The sequence below is a fragment of the Lemur catta genome, chromosome 20 (genome assembly GCF_020740605.2).
Source record: "Lemur catta isolate mLemCat1 chromosome 20, mLemCat1.pri, whole genome shotgun sequence".
In the NCBI taxonomy this organism is placed as follows: Eukaryota; Metazoa; Chordata; class Mammalia; order Primates; family Lemuridae; genus Lemur; species Lemur catta.
This window is the reverse complement of record NC_059147.1, coordinates 18,913,430-18,939,032: the sequence shown is the minus strand read 5'-3', so window position 1 is coordinate 18,939,032 and position 25,603 is coordinate 18,913,430. Positions and strand designations below refer to the sequence as shown.

General features: G+C 60.3%; 2 protein-coding genes across 11 annotated transcripts in view; one reads left to right on the top strand and one right to left on the bottom strand.

Moving 5' to 3' along the window:
* Positions 1–1,014: 1,014 nt before the first annotated feature.
* Positions 1,015–21,417, top strand: MTSS2 (MTSS I-BAR domain containing 2). 5 transcript variants are annotated; one of them, XM_045533983.1, is made up of 15 exons: positions 1,015–1,330; positions 5,867–5,928; positions 6,024–6,097; positions 6,855–6,939; positions 7,026–7,117; positions 7,218–7,292; positions 7,593–7,601; positions 8,506–8,663; positions 8,954–9,061; positions 9,906–10,003; positions 11,472–11,694; positions 17,338–17,463; positions 17,716–17,892; positions 18,060–18,225; positions 18,375–21,417. In XM_045533983.1, the coding sequence occupies exons 1-15, from the start codon at positions 1,262–1,264 to the stop codon at positions 19,160–19,162; spliced, it is 2,310 nt and encodes a 769-aa protein (XP_045389939.1). In that variant the 5' UTR covers positions 1,015–1,261; the 3' UTR covers positions 19,163–21,417. The 5 variants fall into 5 exon arrangements, with proteins under 5 accessions (XP_045389939.1, XP_045389942.1, XP_045389941.1 ...); XM_045533986.1 differs by having other exon boundaries at positions 1,224–1,330; positions 11,568–11,694; XM_045533985.1 differs by having other exon boundaries at positions 1,224–1,330; positions 17,338–17,412.
* A 300-nt stretch (positions 21,418–21,717) lies between these two features.
* Positions 21,718–25,603, bottom strand: part of IL34 (interleukin 34) — a 51,114-nt gene continuing 47,228 nt past the window's right edge. For all 6 annotated transcript variants that reach the window (XM_045533989.1, XM_045533993.1, XM_045533994.1 and 3 more), the window contains exons 3-7: positions 25,391–25,518; positions 24,385–24,462; positions 23,954–24,115; positions 22,436–22,571; positions 21,718–22,215 (exon numbers count right to left, since the gene is read on the bottom strand). In XM_045533989.1, the coding sequence (XP_045389945.1) occupies positions 22,064–22,215; positions 22,436–22,571; positions 23,954–24,115; positions 24,385–24,462; positions 25,391–25,518 (656 nt within the window). In that variant the 3' untranslated portion in view covers positions 21,718–22,063. The remainder of the gene's footprint in view (positions 22,216–22,435; positions 22,572–23,953; positions 24,116–24,384; positions 24,463–25,390; positions 25,519–25,603) is intronic.

Genomic DNA, 25,603 nt, shown 5'->3' with positions numbered 1-25,603 from the left:
TTGAGTCCTTGGGCAGTAGGACGTCCCCCCAGTGGGAGCTGAGCCTCAGGAGTTCCTGGGTGAAAGGGGATTGCACACTGCAGAACACCCTGCAGATCACTGGGCAACGGAAGGGAAGGCCCGGAGAGCAGTCCAGGGAAAGACAGGTGCCCCAACTCTTGGTTTGGCTGAAAGAGCTCTGCCTCACCCACACCTGCAGGGCAGGGTCACCTGTGCCCAGGCGGGGCTTATTATCCTCCTTAACAGCTCCCAAGCAGCCCCTGGAGTGGGAGGGAAGGAGCTTGTTCCTGCTTTGCCCCGGAGCCCCAATATGGGGCTGCCCCTCCAAGGGTGGGTTTCCCTGCCCAGAGCCCACGTGCACGTGAGTGTGTCCCCACACAGGTGTACCCAGGCATCAGGCACTAGGGACGATCCACCCCTGCTCTGCTGGTCTGACGCAGACCCCCACCCACTAGGAAGGAAGTTTTTCAAGGGCCAGGAGACCACCCTCCCACCCCAAAAGCCTGGCCTCGGTCACCCCAACGGCACCGCTTGGAAAAGGAGCCAAAGAACTTGAGGGTCAGTGTCTCGGGTGAAACGTCCCTAGTAAGGCGGCCCTCGTGACACCCTGCCCCCTGCGCTATGCTGTGTATCCATGGGGGGGGGGATGCACCGGCGGGATGTGCTGCCCACCGCCCGAGACCAGAGGCCGGGAGGTGGAGTCGAGCCCCCTGTCGGGGCGCCGGGACCCAAGCAGCCATCCCGCTCCCGCGTGGGCAGGGCGGGCCCCGCCCCAGCGCCGCCCCGGACGCGCGGTGGCGCCCGCGCCCCCGGCCCCGCTCGCCCGACCAGTCTGGCAGCGCCCGGGCTCGGATTTCAAAGCCCGAGTCCGGGCCGCGAACGGGCCTGCGCCCGCCGGCCTTTCCCACCGCCCCCCCCCGCGGGCCCGCCCCCTCCCCGCGGCGCGGCCCTCCCCCCGCGCCCACGTGACGCACGCCTCGGCGGCTCGGATTGCCGCCGCCGCGCCAGTGCCCGCGCCCGGCCGCGCCGCCAGCTGCCCGCGCCGCGCCCCCCGCGCCGCCCGCCAGCCCCGCCGCGACATGGCCCGCGCCGCCCGCCGCAGGCCCGCGACCCCCGAGCGCGGCGCGGCCGGCCGCTGAGCGCGGCCCGGAGGCGGGAGGCCGGCGCGGCCTCGGAGCGAGCGCCCGCCGCGGCCCGGCCCCCTCCCCCGCGCGGCCCCGCGCCCCGGAGCGCCCCGCCGCCGCCGCCGCCCGGCCCGAGCATGGAGACGGCGGAGAAGGAGTGCGGCGCCCTGGGCGGGCTCTTCCAGGCCATTGTCAACGATATGAAGGTAACGGGGCGCGGCGGGGCTGGGCGCGCGGGTGCGGGTGCGGGTCCCCTCGGGGGCGCGTGGCGGCGGGCGGCCGTGCCCCACTGTGGCCGTGCGCCGTGGCGTCTGCGTGTCCTTGTCTGAGCGTGTCCTGCCCGCGTCTCCTGTGCGCCCGTGTCTCCGGGTGCCCGTGTGTCGGGGTGTCCGTGCGGTGCCCGGGGTCGCCCGTGGGGTTCCGACCCGAGCCTGCGCACACGCGCGCTCCTCGTGCCCTAGACTCGCAGACCGTGAATGGGGTTTGGCTCCAGCCCTTTAAGGGGTCCGGGGTCTCGCCAGCCTCCAACCCCTTCCACCACCATGCCCCCCCACACCCCTGTCCCTGTCGCCCAGAGCCCAGACAATGCTGTCACCGCCAAAGCTGGAAAAAATAATAAAGGGGAGAACCGTTAACTCCTTCCCCGCCAGGTTGGCGTCTGCGCCCGCCGGACCCTGAGACTGCCGCCCGCAGCCCCTCCCCCGCCCCCAACAAGCCCCAGGAAGCTCGGACGCCAGGGTCTCCAGGCTGAACGTCCCTGCTTCCCAAGGCTAAAGCCTTTACCGTCACCTTGGGAGGAGGCAGGGAGAAGGTTGGGGTTGGAGGAACATCCCCAGGGGAGAGCGTTTCTCACTCCATTCCCGGCCCAAGCTCAGCTCCACCACCCCTGTGGTTGCCCAAGGTCAGGCTGAAGCAGGCCACTGAGTCCTGGCTCACCTCACCAGGTGGGGAAACTGAGGCCTGGGAATGGTTCAAGGTCATGAAGGAGACTGTTACTGCACCCTGCCCGTGACCGCAGCCCTCATTGTTCATGCTGGGGGTTAGGGGGACCCTGTCTCCCAGAGAGGCCAGGCTTTGGCAGGGCTGCCCAAGGCAGAGAGGGCCCAGCTCCAGGACCCGGCGTTCCTGCCTGTCTCCTCTGCCCCTTGCTTAGTCTAGGATGAAGAGGCAGGATTGAGGGGCCAGGAGGAACAAGGGACAGAACTGGGACTGTGCTCCCCACGGGAACTCCTGAGGGCACCCGCCCTCCCGGCCCAGCACACACGCACCGAGTATATAACACAGAATCCCACTGGGGGACGAGGGGGACACTGCAGTGCTGGGACAGGCCCTGTGAGGTCGGGGCTGCCAGGGGAACAGCCACAGGGCAGATGCCAGATCCTGCCCCCCAGGAAGGGGCCTGAAGCCAGCCTGCCCCGGGACTACCCAGTTAGCAGCATGGAGGTGCCCCCTCCTTATGGCGCTTCCCCAGGGACTCCATCTGCAGGTGCTAAAGCTGGCCCTCAGCAGCCCCACCTGCCCTGTGGACATCACAGCCCCGACCCCTGGACCCCATTTTGGGACTGGGCAGCCCAGACCACCCTCCCTCCCCCAGCACTCCCAGGGCTGTCTGAGCGTGGCGCCTTCCCCCACCCCGCAGCCTCTCAGCAGCCACTGCAGGGAGCAGCAGCTTTTGCTTGGAGAACAGGACCAGGACCGCTGCCCGCCCTCTCCTGCCAATTTGCAAGGAAGTTTGGGATGAGGCAGAAGGAAATTGGGCCCAGATTGTAGCAAGAGGTTCGGGCTAGGCAGCGGGCGGGATTTTCTGGCATTCGGAAGCAAAACGGTTTCACCTGGGGTCATGCCAAGTATAGGTATGTTCCTACTTATGACATATGCATGTGCTCAGGAGCCCTGGATAAGGACAGAGAAAGGGACTGGGCCACCTGGGGGCTGACCACCTGGATTTGGGGGCCAGCTTCTCCGTGGCCTGAGCCGCAGAGGTAGCAGGGCCTTCAGAGAGGGAGAGGGCGGTTAGCCAGCTGGCCCCATGGGGCTGCCCCCCGGCACGTGCACAGGCCCTACGACAGCCCTCCCTGGGGCCTCTAGGAGACCCTGACCCTGAGCTGAGAGGCACAGAGGGGACAAGGGGCTCCCCAGGCCACACCTGGAGCCTAGATGGCCTGGAGGAGGCACCAGCTAGGGAGCGGGGAGCCTCCGAAGCATTCGCTGCCCTCTGCGCCTCGTACAACGCGGGCCAGATGCCCGCCGGTGTCAGGCTGCCCACTGAAGCCCAGGGAGGGGCAGGGACCTGCCCATGGGGATAGGGCACAGCCCCTTCAGCAGGGGGAATGGCACTGCCACTCAGCACTGCCCCATCCAGAAAGTGGGGTCGTCATCTTTGCCTGTGCCCCCAAGAGCAGGGAGTGTCACCCAGACACATGGGCACTGGCCAGGCCCCTGCTGGGGGCTCCTGGCCAAGGCGCAGGGCCCGTGTCCTCTCCTGCAGCCGGCACTGACCGGGCTTTACCGTGCACGGGCCCTGTGCCGGGTGCTGTCCACGCAGCGCCTCCTTGAGTCTCCACACTGACCCCGTGAGGCCGGTCCAGTCCTGTGAAGACTCTGAGGCCGCAGGAGCCCTGGCCCAGGGCCACCTGGAAAGCCCTCTCTCTGGGGTCAGAGCCTGTGTTGCTCACCCGTACCCCGCATCTGAACCACAGCCACTGCCAGACTGAGGTGGACCCCCCATCAGTCTCATCTCCGTCCACTTGGGCTTAGTGACAAGCTCCCACCTCCCCCTCCAGAGCAGCCCCTGCTTGGGGGAGGGCTGGCTGCCCCAGTCCCTGCAGTCCCTGCCACCTCCCCAGCCTTGAGGCTCAGGTGCTCATCTCCCTGCTCCTCAGGGGGTCCCTCTACCTGACCTTAGTGACCAGACAAGGGATCAGATCCTCACCCTGCCACCATGTGGCCTTGGGCAAGTCAGCTAACCTCCGTGGGCCTTAGTTTCCCCATCTGTAACACAGGGGCAACAATAGCATTCCTCTCCTGGGCCCAGGTGAAGGCTGAGGACACTCCTCCTAGGGCACTGGCCACTCTGGCCCCTCAACACCCTGCCTCTGGGACCCCATGTGGATTACCTGGGGAAGGGGGTAGAACCCCAGGTCCTCAGAGGCTGAGGTACCCAGTTCCAGCTGCCCAGAGGACGCTGGGCCTGGCTCCCCTGGACCCTGTCTTGTCCCCTCCCCACTGGAGAGCCCTTAATCTCTGAGACTGCCCAGGGGCTGCTGAGGGGGCTACGGAGGTTTCCTGGGGACTAGAACAGCTGGCTCTGGACCTCCCCACACCCCGCACCCCTAGCATCTTCTCTGCTCCCTGGAGGGAGGTCTTAGCAGGGCTCCAAGGCTGGGTGGGGGAGGGGGTCCACGTGGTGGGAGGATGCCCCCTTGCAGAAGACCTTGGAGTGCCCCAAGCGGGGTCAACTCCTCAGGACTGCTAGGGATGGCCTCCCAGGCCCCCCCTACCCTGAGCTGTGCCCACGTGGGGACAGCCCACCCACGGGCTCCCGGTCTTGCTCCAGCCTCTGTGGGCTTCCCAAATATTTGCTTTCCCCGGACACTGGCTTGGCTGGGCTGGAAGGGGAGAGAGGTTCTGAGGCTCGCTACAGCTGCCCTGTCCCCTGGCCACCCCTGTGAGCTGTCCTCGCCCGGAGAAGCCAGCCAGAGCCCACCCCTGGATCCCAGCTGGGCAGAGCTGCCTCTGAGGCCTTGGGAGCCAGGGTCTCTGCCATCCCCCCCCACAGTGCCCCATCCTACATGGAGGGGAGGGTCAGAAGCCCCTTCAGGTGGGCACTTTGTTGGCCCAGGGCTCCCCTTCAAGGACCAAAGCCTCCACAGGGCCCTTGGGCCAGGGCTGAGCTTTCTCCAGGCCCCCGCAGCCATGGGGCGAGTGCATTAGCCAGAAAAGCCCTTTAATCAGACTGGACAACTTGGTCGCCAGGAGCCCGACCTCCCTACTGGGAAACCCCCTCCCAACTTGGAGCCTTGGGCCAGGCTGGGATAAAGGCCACACTGTTTCCCCAGGAGGGGAGGGGAGCAGGGGGTGGAGAAAGGTGGCTCTGTTGGCTGCACAAGGCCCCATTCAGCCGGGGCCTGGTTGTCCCCGGCAGGCTGGCCCGGCCCTGCAGCAGCCACAGCCTCCCGGGCCTGGGAGCCAGTGCTGCTGGCCTGGGACGGCCAGCCTGCCGGTTGCATCCAGGGTACAGGGCACAGGGCAGTGCCCCGGGAGGCCCCAGTTTAGACCTGGCATGCCTCACACCCTGCCAGCCTTCACACTGTGCCTCCACCCCCCCCCAGGTGGGCAGGTGGGCCCCCACCATCCCAGGTGTGTGTCTGGGAAACATGGTGCCCTCATGGGACTCTGCCCAGATCCCCTGCCAGGCCCCTGGGAAACCCTGAGGAGACAGAACCTGCCATTGGCTGCTTCCATCTCCCCGAGGAAGGATGTGGGCCAAAACAGTCACCCGCTGTAGATGGTAGGACAGACTTCCTGACTGTCAGCAAAGCCACTCATTCCCAAAGACGGGCCCTCCTCATGCCTAGTAGCTCTGTTCTCGGTCCTCTCTCCTCCAGAGGGCCCGGAGTCCCTTTCTGCAGGGACAGGGTCACTCTCCCAGAAACTGGCAGAGTCTGGACGAGGCATGTGGGAACCCAGCCCAGGGGGGCTCTGCAGCCCCCAGGGCCCACCTCCTCTCTGTTTCCCTGCAGAGCTCCTACCCCATCTGGGAGGACTTCAACTCCAAGGCCACGAAGCTGCATTCCCAGCTGAGGTGAGGCTGTCACGGTGCCCCAGCTGGGGAGGGGCAGGTGGAGGAAGAGAGAACGCCCACCAACTGGTGATCCATGCCACTGTCCCTCTCCCCAGGACCACTGTGCTGGCTGCCGTGGCCTTCTTGGATGCCTTCCAGAAAGTGGCTGACATGGCTACCAACACCCGAGGTGGGCAGGGGTGTGGCTGGGGCTTGGGGACACCCCCAGGTGGGCTTGGAGCCTGAGAAGTCTGAGTAGGGTATGGGCCAGGGAGAGGACCAGGCCCTGAGGCTGCTCCCTAGTAGAATGGGCTGCTTGTGGAGAGAGTGAGCCCCTCGTCACAGGAGGCATGCAAGCAGGAGTGGGTGAGTGGTGGCAGAGCTGTGACATGCAGATTCCCTTCTTGCCATGGGCAGTTCACTTGACCCCTCAGTCGCAGTTCACGCTTGTGTGCAGTGAGTCTGACTCCGGCTTGTTGGCACCCGTCTCCCTGTGCCCTTCTGAGAGCACGGGACGGGACGGGGGGGGGGGGGCAGGTGAGCGCTCCATCCTCCACAGGGCGCCTTCTGGTCATAATAGCAGAGACCTGGGGCTCCTGCTCCTCGGGACTTGGGCGTGGGCTCGCGCTCTCACCTGGGCACACCTGGAACAGGTTCCCGAGGGGCTGGAGGGGAATTTTGGTAGCGCGCCTCGGGCAGTCGTTGGCGCCGGCCTCTCCCAGCTGGGAGAGCGGGGAGCCTCCTGGCCTGCCCCGCAGGAGACCGCGTGGCCCGGATGGCCAGGGCCCTGGCACGGAGGAGGAGCTCGGGAACGATGGAGGATCAAGTCCCCGCCGGGCGCAGCGGGATCGCGGCTCGGCCTCGCGGGCCGGGCGCCCCCTCGTGGCCCGAGGCGGGACTGCGGAGCCCCGGCGGGCCCCTTCCCACGCCGCGCGCTTCCTCGCCAGGGGCCACGCGGGACATCGGCTCGGCGCTCACGCGCATGTGCATGCGCCACCGCAGCATCGAGACCAAGCTGCGGCAGTTCACCAAGTGAGTGGGCCCGCGGGCGAGTGGGGGGCTCTCGCGGGGGACCCCCGGGCGCCCCGCCTGAGCTGAGCCGCGCCCCCCACCCGCAGCGCGCTGCTGGAGAGCCTCATCAATCCGCTGCAGGAGCGCATCGAGGACTGGAAGAAGTCGGCCAACCAGCTCGACAAGGACCACGCGAAAGGTGGGCGGGGCTTCACCAGCCCTCCCGCCCCCTCCCCCCCCCCCCCCCCGTTGCGCAGGGAACCCCCCAGCATAGCGCTCCCCTCTCCCTCTCTGCCTAGAGTACAAGCGGGCCCGGCACGAGATCAAGAAGAAGTCCTCGGACACGCTGAAGCTGCAGAAGAAGGCGCGCAAAGGTAGGGCCCGCGCCTGCCCTGTCACAGCCCCCCAGGTCCCTCCACCGCCCCCGCAGCCCCCTGGGGCTCCCCAGGCATCTTCCTGGCCGCAGGGACTCTACCCCCGACAGAAGCCCCTCCAGCCTGTTGGGTGGGACAGAGGGGGCCGCCCTGCACCCAGGCCTGGCCCAGTTCCTCCCTCGGGAGGCGACAGAGGCCCCAGAGGCGCAGGCATGCCCCCCAGGAGCGGCTCTGTCCATCCGCTGTCCTTCACACATTCTCTTTCTCTGTCTCTCCTCTCCTCCCACATCCTTCCTGTAGAGCTACTTGGTAAGTCAAATGTCCGTCCCTCCAGCTGCTCCTCCCGTCCTTGTCGCATTTGTCTGTCTCCCCCAGTTCAGGGCCATTGGAAGGAACCTCTCCCAGCCAAGGAGGAGGAGCAAGGAAGGCGGTCGGTCCACCGAGGGAGGGGCCTGGGGCACCGTCCTCCTGGGGCCCCTGGGGTCCCTGGCCAGGGATGAGTCCGGGGCCACTGCTGGGTCAGTCTGTCAGGCCAGGAGGGGTGGCTGGGGCAGGGTGGGGGACACAGGCCCTGGCCACCCTGCCCCTACCAGGCCAGCCCCATGACCTTGTCTGTCACCTCCCTATTTGCTGTCTGATCATCTCTACGCCATCCTCTCGCCTCTCTCTTTCTTGCTGCTTCTTTGTGTCGCTGTTGCTGTCATTGTGCGTGGCTTATAAGCTGAGTGGGGACCCACGCTGAGACGCCCCCCTTCCCTGTCCCCAAGTCCCAGCCCCTAGCTCTCCTGCCCCGCTCTCCAGTGGCCTGGCCTGTAGCTGAGCCCACAATCTGCTCTGTCCTGCTTCCTCCCCGCTCCCCAGGCCGTGAGGTGAGGGGCTCCCTGCTACAGGCAGCAAGGGCACCCCTGTGGTCGGCAGTGTTCCTGGGGTCCAAGTGCCACCGTGGGGCTACCCAGGCCTCAGCCCACCCTAGGTCCTGGGTGGCTTTGCAGCTTTAGTGTCTTTCCTGTGCGTGGTGTCTGTCCTCTCTACGTGCTCTGGTGGGACCAGCCCCTCCACGAGCCCCAGAGTCCCGACTGCCCTCCTCGGTCTCCTGACCCCACGGCAGCACCCAGCCCCGTGGTCAGGGACAGCTCCAAGGGGGCCTGTGAGCCATGGCTGCAGTGAGCAGGGCCAGCGTCCCCAGCGCGGCCTCTCCTCCCAACCCCTCCAGGGAAAGGAGACCTGCAGCCCCAGCTGGACAGCGCCCTGCAGGACGTCAACGACATGTACCTGCTGCTGGAGGAGACGGAGAAGCAGGCGGTGCGCCGGGCGCTGATCGAAGAGCGGGGCCGCTTCTGCACCTTCATCACCTTCCTGCAGCCCGTGGTGGTGGGTCTCCTGGGGACTTGCAGGCCCCCATGTTGGGCTGGGTCTAGGGTTGATCACTTCTCTGTGATCCCTGGCTGGGGTGTCAAGGCCACATGCTCCCGGCCCAGAGGCAGGTCTCGTAGCTCATTGTGTGCTGATGGATCTGGGCAGACAGTCGTGTCAGCCACCCTGGCTGTGCTGGGTGGGACCCACCTCCACTAGCCCGGAGCAGCCTTGGTTAGCCGGGGAAGGGTGAGGGAGGAGGAGCCTGTCTCTGCAGGGCTGACGGGTGTCACTGGCTGCATCCGCAGAACGGAGAGCTGACCATGCTGGGAGAGATCACCCACCTGCAGGGTATCATCGACGACCTGGTTGTGCTGACCGCGGAGCCCCACAAGCTGCCACCTGCCAGCGAGCAGGTGCGGCCAGCCGGGGGCCGAGGGTGGGGAGAAGATGGGCTGCCTTTGGTTGGTGACAGTAGAGGAGAGAAGGGGACAGCATTTGTGGGAGGCAGCTGGGGGCAGCAGACCAGACACCTTCCAATACCTGCTGTGGGGTGCCCAGGGGCACCTGTCCAGGTGAGGGGCGGTGTGCCCAGGCCCAACGGGGGTCTCAGACTGAGAGCAGATGGGCCAAGTCCTGGATCTGGGGGGGTGCCCTGAGTCCGACCCCCAGCAGGCTCCCCCTGGGCAAGCCCCCTTCCACACCTGGTGATGGCTGCCCGCCACTCACCCCCGGAAACCCTGTCACCTTTCTGAGACCCAGGCACACCTGCCCCGTCACCCCCCTACCGGGCTCCACTGCACTCGGACCAGTCCTGCCTGACAGCCCACATGGCATTGCACTGCTTAGGCACTTACTGCATGTACAGCTCTCTGCTGAGCACTTTCCACAGGTGATCTCATTGAATCCTCCCAACAGTGCTCCAAGACAGGGACAGTTGGTCCCAGTTCACAGGAGAACACTAGAACTGAGAGAAGCCCAAGAACAGCTTGAACCCCATGGTGTCACGGTCACTCTCACCTGGGTCAGGCTGGGCTCAGAGCCCATACTCAGTGTGTGTGAGCTGAAGGGGCTCAGAGAAGGCTGAATGTCGCCAGCTTTCTCCCTGCGCCCCACGTTAGGAGAAGGCTGGGGGAGGGGCCTTCAGACTCCCAGGTCTTCTCCTGGGGTGTGGTTCACAGTTGGGAAGAGAGTGGGGGGCCTCTGGCTCTCCTAGCTCTCCGGCTGCCTCCAGTGACCCCCACCTATGTCCCTGTCCAGGTGATCAAAGACCTGAAGGGCTCAGACTACAGCTGGTCCTACCAGACCCCACCCTCATCACCCAGCAGCTCCAACTCCCGGAAGTCCAGCATGTGCAGGTCAGTGGGGGTGGAGGACAGTGTCCCGAGGGGGACAGGGGAAGTTCCTAGCAAAGTTGCACGGACAAACACTTCAGGGCCCCAGGACCACATGACTTTTACATCAGCCAAGGAATTTGCAAATGTAGACGAAAAATATGCGCCATCTTCCCCAGCCCACTGCTGGCTCAGGCATTTGTTGGCAGGAAGGTAGAGGGAGGCGGTCGCAGCTTCATTTATAGAGCGTTAACTGTGCTTTATGCGTGTTGTCATTGGAGCCTCCCACCACCATATCAGGTATGGTGTCGTCGCCACTTCATAGAAGGGGGAACTGAGGCACAGAGTCCCAGCATTTAACCACTGAACTCTGCCAGGCCCAGCACAGTGTGGGGTAACAGTGAGACTCTAAGATCGGGGAGGGGTAGGGAGGCTTCTGGGAACATGTGCTGAGGCCACAAGGTAGAGGACACTTCAGCCTGGCCCAGGTTGGCCCCAGGGTGTCACAGAGCTGGGGAGAAGCCAGGGGTCTCGCTCAGTCACCTGGCGAGCTCAGGATCAGGGGCCCTTCCTTGGGCTGGCACCAGGGGCGGATTTGGAGGGGATATTTATGAATCAAGGTTCCTTGGATGAGGACGGCAGTGAACACAGGGCTCAAGTTCGTGGTGTTGGGGATCCTCTGTGCCAGGTGTCCCTCTCCCCAGTATCACCTGTCGCTGGCACCCAGGGCTGGGGAGAAGCCGGGCACAGCGATCCTTCAGGGAGAGGAGGGCCCAGGGCCTCAGGAGGCCGTCAGACCCTGGGCAAGTGGCAGCCACCGGAGGGGAGGTTCATTGCAGGGAGACCCAGGAGCAGGGGCAGAGGCCGGGGGGCTTCACGCTTACTCAGGAGGAAGGCGACCTTCACTGCCAAGGTCACTGCCCAAGGGTGAAGTGGCTGTGCTGAGGGTGTGCGCCACGGAGGGGTAGACACCCTCGAGGGGGCAGAGCAGATGAAGGTGATGGTGGGTCCAGGACCTGCCTGGCGAGTGACCTCCCTGCCCAAGGAGACCGTCACCGTGTTAGACACCCAGTAAGGATTGGATGGCAAATACCAGACTTGGAGAAGGCAGTTTAGAAATGATCTGACTTGTGTCTGGCTCTAATGGTTTGACATGTGGTGACTCAGTTTCCCCACGGTTAACCTAAGGACTACTGTTCTTAATGGCAGAGTAAGAGACAGATTGACTCACCCTGGGCATGCCCTGACCATGGCCCCATTGGCACTGGGGCATTCTAGGGACATGGGCTGGGTGTCCCCTACTCCAGCCCTGCCCTGCCTCTCAGAACACAGCTCCGCTGTAGTGCTGGGTCTCAGGACCTCCTAGTCTGACGTTGTCTTTTCCTTCCTTTGCCCCTCACCTCTTTCCCCCACCCTCGTCTGTCACCCTCCCCCAAACACACTCCTGTGTCTCTCCCTGTCTGGCTGCTCTGCCCTCCTCCCCCACCCCCAGCGCCCCCAGCAGCAGTAGCAGTGCCAAGGGTGGCGGAGCCCCGTGGCCAGGGGGCGCCCAAACATACTCACCCAGTTCCACTTGTCGCTACCGCAGCCTGGCACAGCCAGCCACCACCACCACCCGCCTCTCCAGCGTCTCCTCCCATGACTCTGGCTTCGTTTCCCAGGACACCACCTACTCCAAGCCCCCCTCGCCCATGCCTTCAGACATCACCAGCCAGGTGAGAGGGGGCATCAGGGGGACAGCTGGGGTGGGCTGCAGGAGTCTCGCGCCGGCCTCGGGCTACCCACATGTGGGGCCACTACAGCCATTGAGACTGGTCTGGAGGTCCTCAGGGCCTTTATTCTGTGTCACTGTGTTATCATACGTTATTATTCCCCATCTTTTTTCATTTAAGCTCACTCATTTCTTTATGTTTTAGATGCGTCTCTTACAAACAGCCTATGCCTAGATTTTTTTCATTCAATCTGATAATCTCTGTCATGTATTTGGCATTTTAGTCCATTTATATTTGTTGTGATTTCTAACATATTTGGACTTACACCTTTTCTCTTTGTGTCCTGTGCCACATTTGTCTCTTCCCTCGCCTTTTGTTTCTCCTTTTCTCCTATTTCCCCTCTACTAGATTGCAAGTTATACTCTATTTCTGTTCTTTTACAGGTTACCTTGAAATTCTACCATGCATTCTTGGCAAACTCACAACCCCACCTCATGAATAATTCAAGGCCCTTAATATATTTTAACTTCAGTCGCCCACTCTCTCTCAACTTAAAAGCTGCTATATGTTATTCTCTCCTTTTTTTATAGTATCCACAAATGACATTTTTCTTCTTAATTTATTATCTCATACATACAGTATTTGTTTAGATATACCCACATGTTTACACATTTCTTTGTTCATCATTTTTACTTGCATCTCAAATCTTCCCTCTAAGGTGATCTTCCTTCCTTCTGAAGTAAAGAACATCTTTCAGAAGTTGTTTTAGAATAGGTCTGTAATAGTAAACTCCCAGTTTTTGTTAACGTATAAGCATGCTTTTATTTTATCCTCTTTCTTGGAAGTTTTGCCAGGGTCACAGATCTGGGGTGGCAGTTATCTTCTCTCCACACTTTGAACGTATCTTTCCACGGTTCTGGCTTTCATCGTTGGTTGAAATGTCTGTCGTGAGTCACGTCGTTGCCCTTTGCAAGTGATCTGCCATCTCTCTCTGGCCACTTTTAAGCCTTTCCTTTAGTCTTGCTATAGTGTATCTGCGACGTGGGTTTGCTTTTATTTTAACCTCCCCTGGAGCAAACCAAAATTCATGTCTTCCATTTGCTCTGGGACTTTTCAGCCGTTCTCTTCATTCCATCTTTCATTCTTTTGTTCTCCCGCCGGGATTCCAGCTCAGCCTGCGTCAGACCCTCTCATCGTCTTTCTGCTTCTCTTAACTCTGTTTCTCTGTCCTTGTTTTTTCATGTACTTCCTGGATGACTTCTTCAGGTCGGTCTTCCAATCTGCTTCCCTCTTTTGCTATTTGTCCTACCCACTGAGGGTTTTTTTTTAACTTTGTATTTTGAAATCATATTAGACTTGTAGAAAAGTGGCAGAAGGAATGAGGGTTCCCATATACCCATCCCACAGTCTCCCTAATGCCACTGTCTCGTGTACCTCCAAACAATTCTCAAAACCAGGAGATGAACACTCATACGATACTGCGAACTCATCTGTGGATTTTTTTTTAATTTTGCCAATTTTCTCTCCTTTCTCCTTTTCCTGGTTCAGGATCCAACACAGGGTCCTCCATTGTGTTTAATTTTTGTGTCACCTAGGTTTCTCCAACCTATGAGTGTTCCCCAGTCCCTTCCCTCTTTGTCTTTCATGACTTTGACACTCCTGCAGAAATGGTGCAGATACTGTGTAGGATGTCTCCCAACTGGGGTCTATCTGACGTCTTCCCAGGCGTTGTGCCCTTCTTGGTGCAGCGTGTCAACTTCATGATGTCATGTGCCCAGCGACCGGTGACATTCTTGGTTAAGGTGGCGTTTGTCAAGTTTCCCCACTGCAATGTCATTACTTTCCCCTTTGTGATGAATAAAGTATTTTGTGGTGGGGACACTTTGGAGACCCTGCAGCTATCTTGCTTCTCATCGTACTTTCACTCGCTGAGGTGATTCTGCCTGTGACAACAGTGATTTTTCTGTTCCTATCATTCCTCCTAGATTTATTCATTGGAATTCTGCCATGAAAAAATCTTTCTCTTCTCCCCCATTTATTTACATATTTAATTATTTATTTATATCAACAGGGACTTGTAAATATTTCTTTTATTCTCTGGTTGGCAACCTATTACCATCAAGTCTTTTAAGAGCTTATCTATCGAAGTGTTCTTTAGGTGTAGAGAAATAAATGCATCGTAAGCGTGCAGCTCCATAAATCTGCACAGACGGAGCACACCCACGTAACCGGCCCCAGGAACGAGAAACAGCACGGCCATCACCCCAGAAGTCCCCGGGGGTAACCACTGTCTTGCCTAGATTCGTTTTGCCTTTGTCATCCTTGAGAACCATGAAGTGTGCATCCTTTCTGCCTGGGCTCTTTGGCTCAGGCTAGTGTTTATTGGACTTGTGTTTTATGTGGAGGTGTGTGTCATTCCTCTTGCTGTATCACATTCTCCTGCGTGTGAATATGCAGTGTGGTTGACCTTTTTCTTGGACATGTGGGTAGTTTCCACGTTTTTGGCTGCGGTGCTACTGGCAGTGCTACCGTAAATGTCCCGGCGTGCACCTCGGTGCAGGGCTATACCCAGGAGTGGAATCTCTGGGTCTCAGGATACGCACGTGTTGAGGTGCGATAGGTCCTGCCAGTTCTCCAAAGCAATCATACCCATTTCCTCTCCTGTTAGCAGGATTACGACAGTGTATTGCTCAAGTGATTTTCCTAATGGTAACGAGATTGGACACTTTTTTGTATTTTTTTTTTAAGAGACAGAGTATTGCTCTGCTGCCCAGTCAGGCCTTGAATTCCTGGGCTCAAGTGATCCTCCCACCTCAGCCTCCCCAAGTGGCTGGGACTACAGGTGTGTGTCACTGCACCCGGCTACCTTTTTGTACTTTTAAAGGCCATTTTTGTGAAGGACCTGTTCAAATCTTTTCCCCGTTTTTTTACCAGGTTGTCTTTTTCTTACTGATTTATATCATTCTTTATATAGGGTAGATGCAAGTCCTTCATCAGTTACCTTTTCTCATTCTGTGGGTACCTTTTTCTTCTCCTGATGGGGTCTTCGAATGACTTAGTTTTAATATAGTCCAGCTTACCCAGTGTTTAAATTGTTAGTGCTTTTTATGTTCTGCTTATTTTTGCACATTCCAAGGTCGCAAAGATGTTTTCCTCTACAAGCCTTCTTGTTTTACCATTTTCATTTAGATCCACAGCTCATGTGGAATTGGCTGTATTCATATGTGGGGTGTGGGTGTGGTGTGAGGATTTCCAATTGACCCAGGACGATTTATTGAAAAGGCCGTCCGTCTTAGCCTGTTCAGGCTGCTGTGATAATACTGGCTAGCTCTTCAGCCCCAGAAACGTATTTCTCATTGTCCTGGAGGCTGGGACATCCAGGATCAAGGTGCCAGCAGATCTGGTGTCTGGTGAGGGTCTGCTTTCTGGTTCTCAGGTGGCACCTGCTTGCTGTGTCTTCTTCCCTCACAGGACAGGGCAAACTCGCTCCCTCGGGCCTCCTCTATAAGGTCACTAAACCCGTTCATGAGGGCTCCAATCTCATGACCTAATCACCTCCCAAAGCTCCCACCTCCTAATACCCCACCTCGTGGGGTGAGGATTTCAACATGGGAATTTGGGGGCACAGACATTCTGACTGTAGCATTGTCTTTTCCCCACCCCAGTGTCACCTGTGTCCTAAATCAAGCATCTGCATGTGTGTGGCTGTTCCTGACTCATGTTCTGTTCCACTGGTGGATTTGTCTGGCCTTGTCCCAGTACCACACATCTTAATGATAATAGCTTGATAGGAAATCTTCATATCCCGTGACGAAAGTGCTTTGCATTCCCATATAAATTTTCAGATCAGCTTCTCCGTTCCCACCAAAAACAAAAACAAAAACATTCCTGGGATTTGAACTGGAATTGCCTAAATCTCCCCACCTTCCCTCAGTAATGTTTTGTAGCTTTCATGTAAACATCTTGTACAATCTGTTGTGGGATTTTTCCCCCTACTATTTGATGTTCATTGACGCTATTGTAAATTACACGGGTTTTTTTTTAGGGTTTAGTTTTTTCCTGTTAGCTCCTGGTATTTAGAAATACAGTTAATTTTTTTTTTCTGACCTTGTATCAAATAATCTTGCTAAAATCACTTACTAATTCTGATAGTTTGTGGGTTCTTTTGCAGATTCTACATATGCTATTATGTCATTTGCAAATAGGGATCACTTTGTTTCTTCCTTTCCAATCCTTTTGGTGTTTAGTCCTTTTTGTTGCTTTATTGCACTGGCTGAGACTTCCAGTGCCCAACAGACATGATGACAGTAGGCGTCCTTGTCTGTTTTCCAACCTCAGGGAACAGCATCAGTAATTTTACAGGTACTCTTCATCAGATTAAGGAAGTTCCTCTCTATTCCTAATTTAAGTGTCTTTGTTTCTTTTATTTTTTTTTCCCATGAATGGGTATTGAACTTTTCCACTGAGTTTTTTAATTGAACAATCCTATTGCTAAAAGTCTGAATTTGTTATTTATTCTGAATCTTTAATCTCTGGTGTTTTGTTTCGTTTTATTTGGTGATCTTGGTGCTTTACAATCTATAGGAAACCCAGGGATCTAAATCATTCTTGATTTAGAGAGTTCGATGGGAACTGGGGGCTGGGCACGGATCCGTTTGCAGCCGCCGAGCTCGGCTCATGGGCTGAGCACCGCGCTGTGCCCCCTCCCGCCGTGCCCCGGTCAGCGTCTGCCCTGGGGACCCCCACCTGTCACACGTGCTCAGGAGCTCACAGTCCTGTGCCCACGCTTATTTTTCTTCATTCCTTGTAGTTGTTTTGGAGTCCACCTGCCTGCGAGCCAGGCCTCCCATTCTCATTTCTGGCCACTCATACAGGGGCTCCCCCATCCCATTGTGCTGCAACCACCCCCCTCAGGTCTCCATGGACCCTCTTGTGCCCTCAGTGATGGGCCCTGCGGCAGCAGCACAGCTGCCCTGACCCCCCCGTGCAGGCTTTTGTCCCGACTCCTGTGGCATCACCTGCGCGTGGCTCTCTCACTCCTCCGGTGGCTCCTTGTCATGCTCCTTTGCTTGACTCTGCTCTTCGTCACAGCTGCTTGAGTGTCAGTGCTCCTGTGGGCCCCGGGACCTTGTCTCTAACCACACTTGGTGCCCAGGTGGCCTCATCCTACCCCCAGCCTGCTGCATTGGTGGCTCCAACCCCGACGTCTCCCCGAACTCCAGGCGTGAGCACGTTGCCCATGTCTCATGTAGAGTCCTAAGGGCCAGCTCCGCTCAGCAGGTGCTGGGTGGCACCCTGCACTCCCTGCGTCCCCCCAATGTCCCCTTTCTGAGAAAACTGTGACCCATCACCCCAGCTGCTCAGAGGCCCAGCTGCCACCCTTAGTGTCTCTTTGCTGTGCCCACCACATCCAGGACATTGAGCAAGTCCTGGGGTCAGCCCTCAGGATGTGTGTGGTTCTCGGGCTGGGCCACCGTGCGCTCAGTGCCCACACGTGCACTCTTGGCGGCCACGGCCCTGGTGGGGGTGGGGTGAGGTGCTGAGTCAAGCCACCCCCTGCACGCCGGTGCTGTGACCGGGACTGTTCTCTTCCTTCCGCCCCGCCGGCCCCGTCTGTCTGTGCAACCTGCCCCCTCTGCTCGGCAGAAGTCCTCCAGCTCTGCGTCCTCGGAGGCCTCGGAAACCTGCCAGTCTGTTAGCGAGTGCAGCTCCCCGACCTCGGTCAGTGCCCCCGGCCCGGCCCCAGGACCGTCACCGCAGGGAGGGCCCAGGGTGAGCCAGAGGGGTGTGTCCCCAAGAGACCAGCTGCCTGGGCACCACCTGCGGTCACTCCCCACACCGCCACATCTGTCCCTGGGCCGGGTGGGGCTGAGGAGTCACAGCTGCGCTCCATGCTCTGGCCATGGTTGTGAGCCAGAGACCCTTCACCGTCCTGGACACTCTGAGTCTCGGCCACAGGGAGGGGCCCGCAGGCCATGGGTGGCAAGGCCAGGAGTGCCCTGACCTGGCTGCGTGACCCTGCAGGACTGGTCCAAGGCTGGCCCCCACGAGCAGCCCTCGGCCGCCACCCTGCAGCGGAGGAAGGATCGGGTGGAACTCCTCCGAGACGCAGAGCCAGGCCCCACCAGTGGGGGCACCGTGGGCCCCAGTGGGGAGGAGGTGCCACGACCCCGGATGTCCCCTGCCACCATCGCAGCCAAGGTAAGCGGGCAGCTCTCCAGGTAGGCCGGCCGGCACCCAGGTCAATGGCAGGAGGCCCAGCATGGGGTCTTCAGGGCTGGCTCCAGCCGCCTGGTGGGGCTTCTGGTGTCTGGGGGGCGGGGGGGGTGGGGGACAAGGCCTCAGCCTGTACTTTGCCACCCCCCCAGCACGGTGAGGAGGTGTCCCCTGCAGCCAGTGACCTGGCCATGGTGCTGACCCGCGGCCTGAGCCTCGAGCACCAGAAGAGCAGCCGGGACTCGCTGCAGTACTCGAGCGGCTACAGCACGCAGACCACCACACCCTCGTGCTCCGAGGACACCATCCCATCCCAGGGTAGGCCCGGGGGCTGCAGTGGGTTACTGGGTCTTCACACCCCGCCGGGGACAGCTGGGACTCAGCCGCACAAGAGGACCGTCTCCGTGTCCAGCCTGGGGGGTGAGGGGGCCCCTGGGCCCCTGGGCTCACCGCGTGCTTTGCCGCAGGCTCCGACTACGACTGCTACTCCGTGAACGGGGACGCGGACGGCGAGGGCCCGGCCGAGTTCGACAAGTCGTCCACCATCCCGCGCAACAGCAACATCGCCCAGAACTACCGCCGCCTCATCCAGACCAAGCGCCCCGCTTCCACCGCCGGGCTGCCCACCGCGGGGCTGCCCGCCACCGGCGGCCTGCCCTCGGGCGCGCCCCCCGGCGTGGCCACCATCCGCCGCACGCCCTCCACCAAGCCCACCGTGCGCCGCGCCCTGTCCAGCGCCGGCCCCATCCCCATCCGGCCGCCCATCGTCCCCGTGAAGACGCCCACGGTGCCCGACTCGCCCGGCTACGTGGGGCCCGCCCGGGCGGGCAGCGAGGAGTGCGTCTTCTACACCGACGAGGCCGCCTCGCCCCTGGCAGGAGACCTCGCCAAGGCCTCGCCGAAGAGGCTCAGCCTGCCCAACACGGCCTGGGGCAGCCCGTCCCCAGAGGCAGCCGGCTACCCCGGGGCGGGGGCCGGGCTGGCCACCGAGGACGAGGAGCAGCAGCAGCTGGCCGCCAACCGGCACAGCCTGGTGGAGAAGCTTGGCGAGCTGGTGGCGGGCGCCCATGCCCTGGGCGAGGGCCAGTTCCCCTTCCCCACCACCCTGTCGGCCACCCCCGCGGAGGAGACGCCCACCCCGCCTCCTGCTGCCACCAGCGACCCGCCTGCCGAAGACATGCTGGTGGCCATCCGGCGTGGGGTCCGGCTCCGCAGGACCGTCACCAACGACAGGTCAGCACCCCGCATCTTATGATGGCACGGCCTTCCCCACCCTCTCTGGCCCTGGTGCAAGCAGGTGGCCTGGGAGCGGTAGCTGCTGAGAGCAAAGGCACAGCCCGGAGAGTGCGGGGCCGGGCAAGAGGCAGAGCCACTTTTTGGAAAGAGACACCCGGCTTGGATTCCAGCGTTTAAGTGGGAGGCGACTTTAACAGACCTTGCCAGGACACAGCCTCCGGGCCTTGAACTGGGATGGAGCCCGTTTTGTACGTTTCTGTCCCCTTCCTCCGTGCAGGCCCTGTCTCTTCCACACCCCAGGTGAGCACAGAGCCATGGCCCCTGCCCAGGGGAGAGGGGCCATCCTGGCCCCACCTGGCCTGGGACCCGAGGCCTGTCCCTGGCTCCTGCTGGAATGCCAGCTCTCCCCCCACCCCAGCACCCTCCTTCCTCTTGCCTTCCCTCTGCCTGTCCCAGGCCACTGTGCGTCTGGGAGACAGGGCGGCTGTGGAGCGGCTGGGCCTGGGGTGCAGGGGGAGGTTCGGCTGCCAGGCCTGCCGTCGGGGGGGTGGAGCCCAGGTCGCGTCTCAGGGAGGACATGCAGGGGGCTTGCTGGGAGGTGCTGGGGGCCCTAAGGTGGCTCCCACCCTGGCCTCCCCTCCCCATGAGTTTGGCTGCAGGGGGTGGTAGGCAGGGAAGGCCCCTCGGCAAGTGGGGCAGCAGGGTAGGGCCCTGAGGCCGGGTCATCTGGTCAGCCTTGCAGGGGTTGGCTTCCGATGCCTGGTTCTCATCTGGGCCCATCGATACTTAGTGGCACTTTGGAGTCACAGTTTTAGCCACTTTGGGGGATGGGGGCTGGAGCCGTAGAGAGGGTGGGGGGTTATTTTATGACTATAGTAAAATGGAGCTGTCTCTAAGGACTGTGTGTGGGCAAGGTGGCGATACAGGGTGTGTGTCCGGGAAGGCCTGCAGGACGGGGCCCCCACAGTGGCCTGGCAGGTCCACGGCAGCAGCAGGGTGGAATCGGCTCCCCCAAAGCCAGGGGGAAGCTGCAGTTCTTTGCAGTGGCTTGAGCGTAGCCAGAGTGAGGCTGGAGGGGGCCCCGCCTGTCGGCTGGGGTGGCCGCGTGTCCGGGAAGCGTGGCTTTGACTCTGTTGCCAGAGGAGATGCCTTCCCGGGACGCCTCGGCCCGTGCTGGCCGTGGGGGTGAGGAGGGGGTGCCCCCAACCCCACACACCAAGTCTCAGCAGGTAAAAGCATGTGACCTAGGGCGAGTGGAAGGGGTCCTGGTGGTCCCGCGGGGCAGGAAAGTGGCTGTCCTGGGTCCTGACGGAGTGGGGCCAGGGCTGATGCTCCCCGGCTGGAGCTCCTGGGTGTTCCTGTGCCAGGAACTGGGGTCGCTGTGGGGTCACAGGTGCATCTGGGGCACCAGGGAGGCCCGGTGTGCACAGAGCCATCCGGCAGTGCAGATGGAGGACGGGCCCTGCACGGCGCTAGTCCGAGCTCAGGCTGATGGCAGAGCCCCAGGTTTGGGGGCCACAGAGCAGGTGACCAGGTAGGGGAGCCCTGGGGTGGCATTTCCGCTGCAGGTTCTCCCAGGGGCTGCGCCGGTGGGGGCTGGGCAGATGGAGCAGGACGTGTGGAGAGAGCAGTGAGGTGCAGCACGTACAGGGTGGCTGCGTCCCCGAGGCCGGGGGAGAAGAGCTCTCCTACCTGGGGGGTGGCTCCACGGCGGTGGGGGGGGAGCAGCTGGGCTTGAGATTCTGATGGGAGAGGGGCAGGGGTGACAGTCCCACCGCCCCTGCCCCTGGGGCTGTACATACTCCCCCCTCTCCAAGCCCCGCTGGCCCCATGACACCCCCACCCCAGGTAGCTTCAGTGACCACCTCCCAGGCCTGGCCCCCTTGGGATCTGAGCCACCCATCCTGCATCACAAACTTTGGTTTGGGGAACATCGTTGCGTTCGCTTTATTTTTCATTTTGTACAGAGGAATATTCTTTTCAAAAGCGTCTTTTGACTGAAGTAACTTTTCTGGTGCTGTTGTTAACTTGTTCCTTTTTTTAATTTATTTCCCTGGCGCCCTCCGGCTTCCTACTCACCTTCTCTCCTCGCCCCCGCCCCCTCCGTCCCATCTGCACCATGTTGTTTCTTTTCTTTCTGTCGGTTTTTGGATAAATTCTCTTCTCCTCCCCACCCCCCTCTACTCCATCCTCCCCTTGATTTAAATAGTCACTGCTACAAGTAACAAATGCACTGTGAAGATTCCAGTATTAATAAAGTGGTACTGTAATTAACAGCTGCCTCTGCCTGGCTTCCCAGGGCCGCTGCCCCCAGCCCCAGGGAGCCAGGCTGGGGGCTCCCAGGTCTGTGTGGCAGGGGCAGTGGGGCCAGGATTTATGCCCAAGCCTGCGGCTGGGAAAGGCCTCCGCTCTGTCCCTGCTGGGGGCAGCCAGAGCGAGGGACTGTGGCCTGACCCCCAGCCTGTGGAGGCTCCCAGGCGAGGCAGAGCTGGAGGTGGGCTCTGTCCACACCAGCCCCTCCCACCCTGGGCCGGCTCCCAGCCCCATCCCGATGCACAGCAAACCAAACCGAACCAAAATAAAGCGGGATGTTTAATAGAAAAAATAAAAGGAGCTGGTAGAGCATCCCCGGTGGCAAGATGTGGCACTTGTCTCCACCTTCCACGGGTGCCCCCACCCCTACCCACCGCCCAGGCGTACCCTGAGGACACTGCCACTTGCAGGACCCCTCGGCCTCCGGCCATTCCAGCTGTGACCGTGACAGGTAGGGAAGGCGGGAGGCACAGCCGGGCGCTGGCACAGGCTCCCCCTCCCAGGAAAAAATGCCTTTCCTGGGGTCCTCGCCCCAGGGGGCTCCGCCTCCGCAGCTGGACCATGGGGGCTCACCTGGCAGCCCCAGCAGGGTCCCCGCCCAGGCTGCTCAGGGCAGGAGGCCTTTGCCCAGGGAGGTGGGGGGCTGCTGGGGCAGAGGGTACAGCCGGGCAGCCTCACACTGCAGCGAGGACAGGGGGCTGGGGGGCTGAGGACTCCGCACCTCACAGTCCTGCCAGGTTAGGACCGAGCTTTGTTTACCTGCAAGGGACAAGGAGAAAAGGCTGTAAGAGTGGTCAGAGCCACCCTCCCCACCCCACTAAGCCCCATGTTCCCGTCCCATCTACGCTTCCAGATGTGGCCTCGGGCCCTGGGGAGCAGAGGGCACACCCAGGAGGGCACTGGATCTGCCCACCGACCTGGGCCCTGTCCCTCAGCCTCCTCCCACACGCCCCTGCCCCTCCCCCTGGCCGCTCCTTACAGCAGGAGCAGTACAGCAGCTCCATGACCCGGAAGCAGTTGTCCAGCAGGGCTTTGGGCCGCACCAGCTTCAGGCTCAGCCCCGGGGTGTTCAGGAGGGACAACACCGCTTCCACCTGGGGGCTGCCCTCCACGTCCTGCAAGGGAGGAAATCATCAGGACCAGGCCTGAGATAACACCACACCACAGGGGGCTTTGGGCCGGGGCTGCCCCACATCACAGGAGGACAGACTGCCTGGGAGCTACTTCTCCACTTCTCTGCAGGCACAGGGCGGGTCCCCGACGCCACCCCGCACCCAGGCACAACACGGAAACGGCCCAGTGGTGATGGTACACAGCACTGTGAATGTGATTAACGCCATGGAATTTTATGCTTAAAAATGGTCAAAATGGCCAATTTTATTTTATAAAATGCATTCCGTGCCACCATAGCCACCACTGTCTTCATCTGGGTCCTTGGTTTTCATTTTTGTGTTTTTTAAGAAACTTACTGCAAGCAAGGGGGAAAACTCGGTCTGAGAATAACGTGTGGCCAAGCACAGTGGCTCACACCTACAATCCCAGCACTCTGGGAGGCCAAGGCAGGAGTCACCAGACACCAGGAGTTTGAGACCAGCCTGGGCAACATAGCAAAACCCCATCTCTACAAAAATTTTTTTAAAAAAAGGAACAACGCAGAATCCAGGCACTGTCTCACAAAAGTAGGTGAGGAGGTAGAAGGAAGTCATAGAATGAGTTGTTTTTTAAGAGACAGGATCTGGCTCTGTCGCACAGAGCCAGTGGCATCCATTGTAGCTCACTGCAGCCTTGAACTGGGCTCCAGGCCTCCTCCTGCCTCAGCCTCCCGAGTAACGGGGACTAAAGATGTGCGCCACCCCGCACACCCAGCTAATGTTTCTGTTTTTACTAGAGACGGGGTCTCGCCTTTGCTCAGGCTGGTCTTGAATACCTGACCTCAAGCGATCCTCCCACCTTGGCCTCCCAGAGTGCTAGGATTACAGGCATGAGCCACCGTTCCCAGCCCTCTTTTCAATTAAAGCGCATAGTTTACATTAAGGTTCGAGCTCCGTTTTGCACAGTGCTACAGGTTTTAAGGAGCGCATGGCATGTATCCGTTACCATTATACAAAATAGTTTCACTACCCTGAGAGTCCCCTGTGCTCCACCCATCCTCCCTTTGCGCCTGCCCCCCGCAAAGGGACCTTGTGAGGCAGAAACAAAGTCAGAGGTTCAAGGACTTGCCCAGGATCCGGAGCAAGAGAGGCAGGGCTTAGAACAGGGGCTCGGGGGCACCCCCTGTGCCGGCAGCCCAGCCCAGCCCACGCGGTCTGCCCGGCCACCTCTTCTTTCCAGGGGCTCCTGTTCCTGCGCCCCTCCCATTTCCCCCCCCCCGAATGGCCCCAAACTTTCTACACATTCACTGATTCCCTCGGTGCCCTGGGCCACGCCCTCAGGCTCACACACACACACACACACACACACACACACACGTGTGCACAGCCGCCGCCGCACAGCTCACCCTGAGGCCCTTGCGGACGTCCAGCAGCAGCGTCTGCACCTCCTGCAGGTACTTCCAGGATGGGTGGCCCTCGAGCAGCACGTCCTGCACCGACTCGGCGGCGCTGAGACTCACCAAGACCCAGAGACACCGCAGCTCTCGCTCGCTCACCCGGGCCCTCCGCTGCGGACAGGAGAGAGCACTGGGACCCCAGAAACGAGCCCCTCAGCTCTGAATCCCCCACCCCGGGGACTTGCCCCTGCGTAGGGAGCAGACGACAGGGTGGCTGCCGTGGACACCTCGGGCCTGGCCAAGGGTGGGCTTGCTTGGGGGGTGGGGAATGGCCCCTGGCCAGCAGCACAGCCTGGCGAGACCAACACGCCCTGGGGGTGGGGCCCACAGGGGCCATGGGAAGCAGGGGTCTCCCCAGCCCAGGATGATGGGGTTCTCACCAGCCTGGTGACATTGGCGATTCGGAACACCCCCTCGTAAGGCACGCTGATCATGTAGTTGATGGGGAAGTAGTGTTTCTGGGGAGGGACAAAACAAACCGTGAAGTTGGCGGCAGAAATGACTTAGCCTCCCCCAGCCTCCCAGACGAGTTCTGACGGAGGAGAGGACCCCAGGCCCAGCCCTGTGGTGGCAGAGCTGGCCCTCTCCAGAGAGGGTATCCCTGGCTCGCACCTGGCACAAAGAGCTCACGTCCCTCTGGGACCCAGGGAGGGTGAAACACAACATAGTTCCTGTTAAGGCAGAAGTTTCAAACCCAGGGGTTTTGAAATACTTTTGAAGTTTGAAATACTTCAAAAAAAGATGTGTTTATTCTGGAGGAAAAGATGTTCTAAAACTTGTTATGGCTGCACAACTCTGAACATACTAAAAACCATTCAGTTGTACACTTTGAATTCTATGGTATGGGGATTATCTCTCAATAAATCTGTTAAAAAAAAAAAAAAAAGATAGCCAGGCATGGTGGTGCACCCTTGTAGTCCCAGCTACACAGGAGGCTGAGGCAGGAGGATCGCTCAAGCCCAGGAGTTTAAGACCAGCCAGGGCAACAAAACAAGACTTCATCACTTAAGAAAAAAAAAATTTCTAAAGACATATAGAGCCACATGGGTATCTCCACTCTACAAAAAGAGTTGTTACCTCCCCTGCTGGTAAGTGCCTGGGGTTGCCCAAAGAGCTCCTAGAGCCCATTCCTGAGTCACAGGGCCAGTGCCACATGGAGGTGGGGTCAAAGGTGAGATCAAGGATGGGCGGAGGCCCCGGCAGATGGCTGGAGAGGGCTAAGCACAGACCCAGCCCATGGTTGGGTGTTGGACAAAGGCACGAAAACAGGCCACAGTAAGCTCGGGGCCGACACAGGTCCTAGAAGGGGCCCTGAATGTCCACAGCCCTGAGCCAGGTGAGCCAGGGGCTGGGGGACAGGGACACAGCTGGTGGCCATGTGGTTACCATGTACTGAAGCCGGTTCCTGTACTGCAGCTTGTCCCGTAGAAAGCCGGTGACGGCGCACTCCTCCCTCTCGGTCAGGGACCACACCTCCAAACCCTCCAGGGCCATGCCGAGGAGGATGCCGAGATCTGTGGACCACACCCAACAGGAGCACATGAGCCCCGCCCGTGCTGCATCTGCACGGCCGGGAATGCAAAGCTGAATGTGACTGTC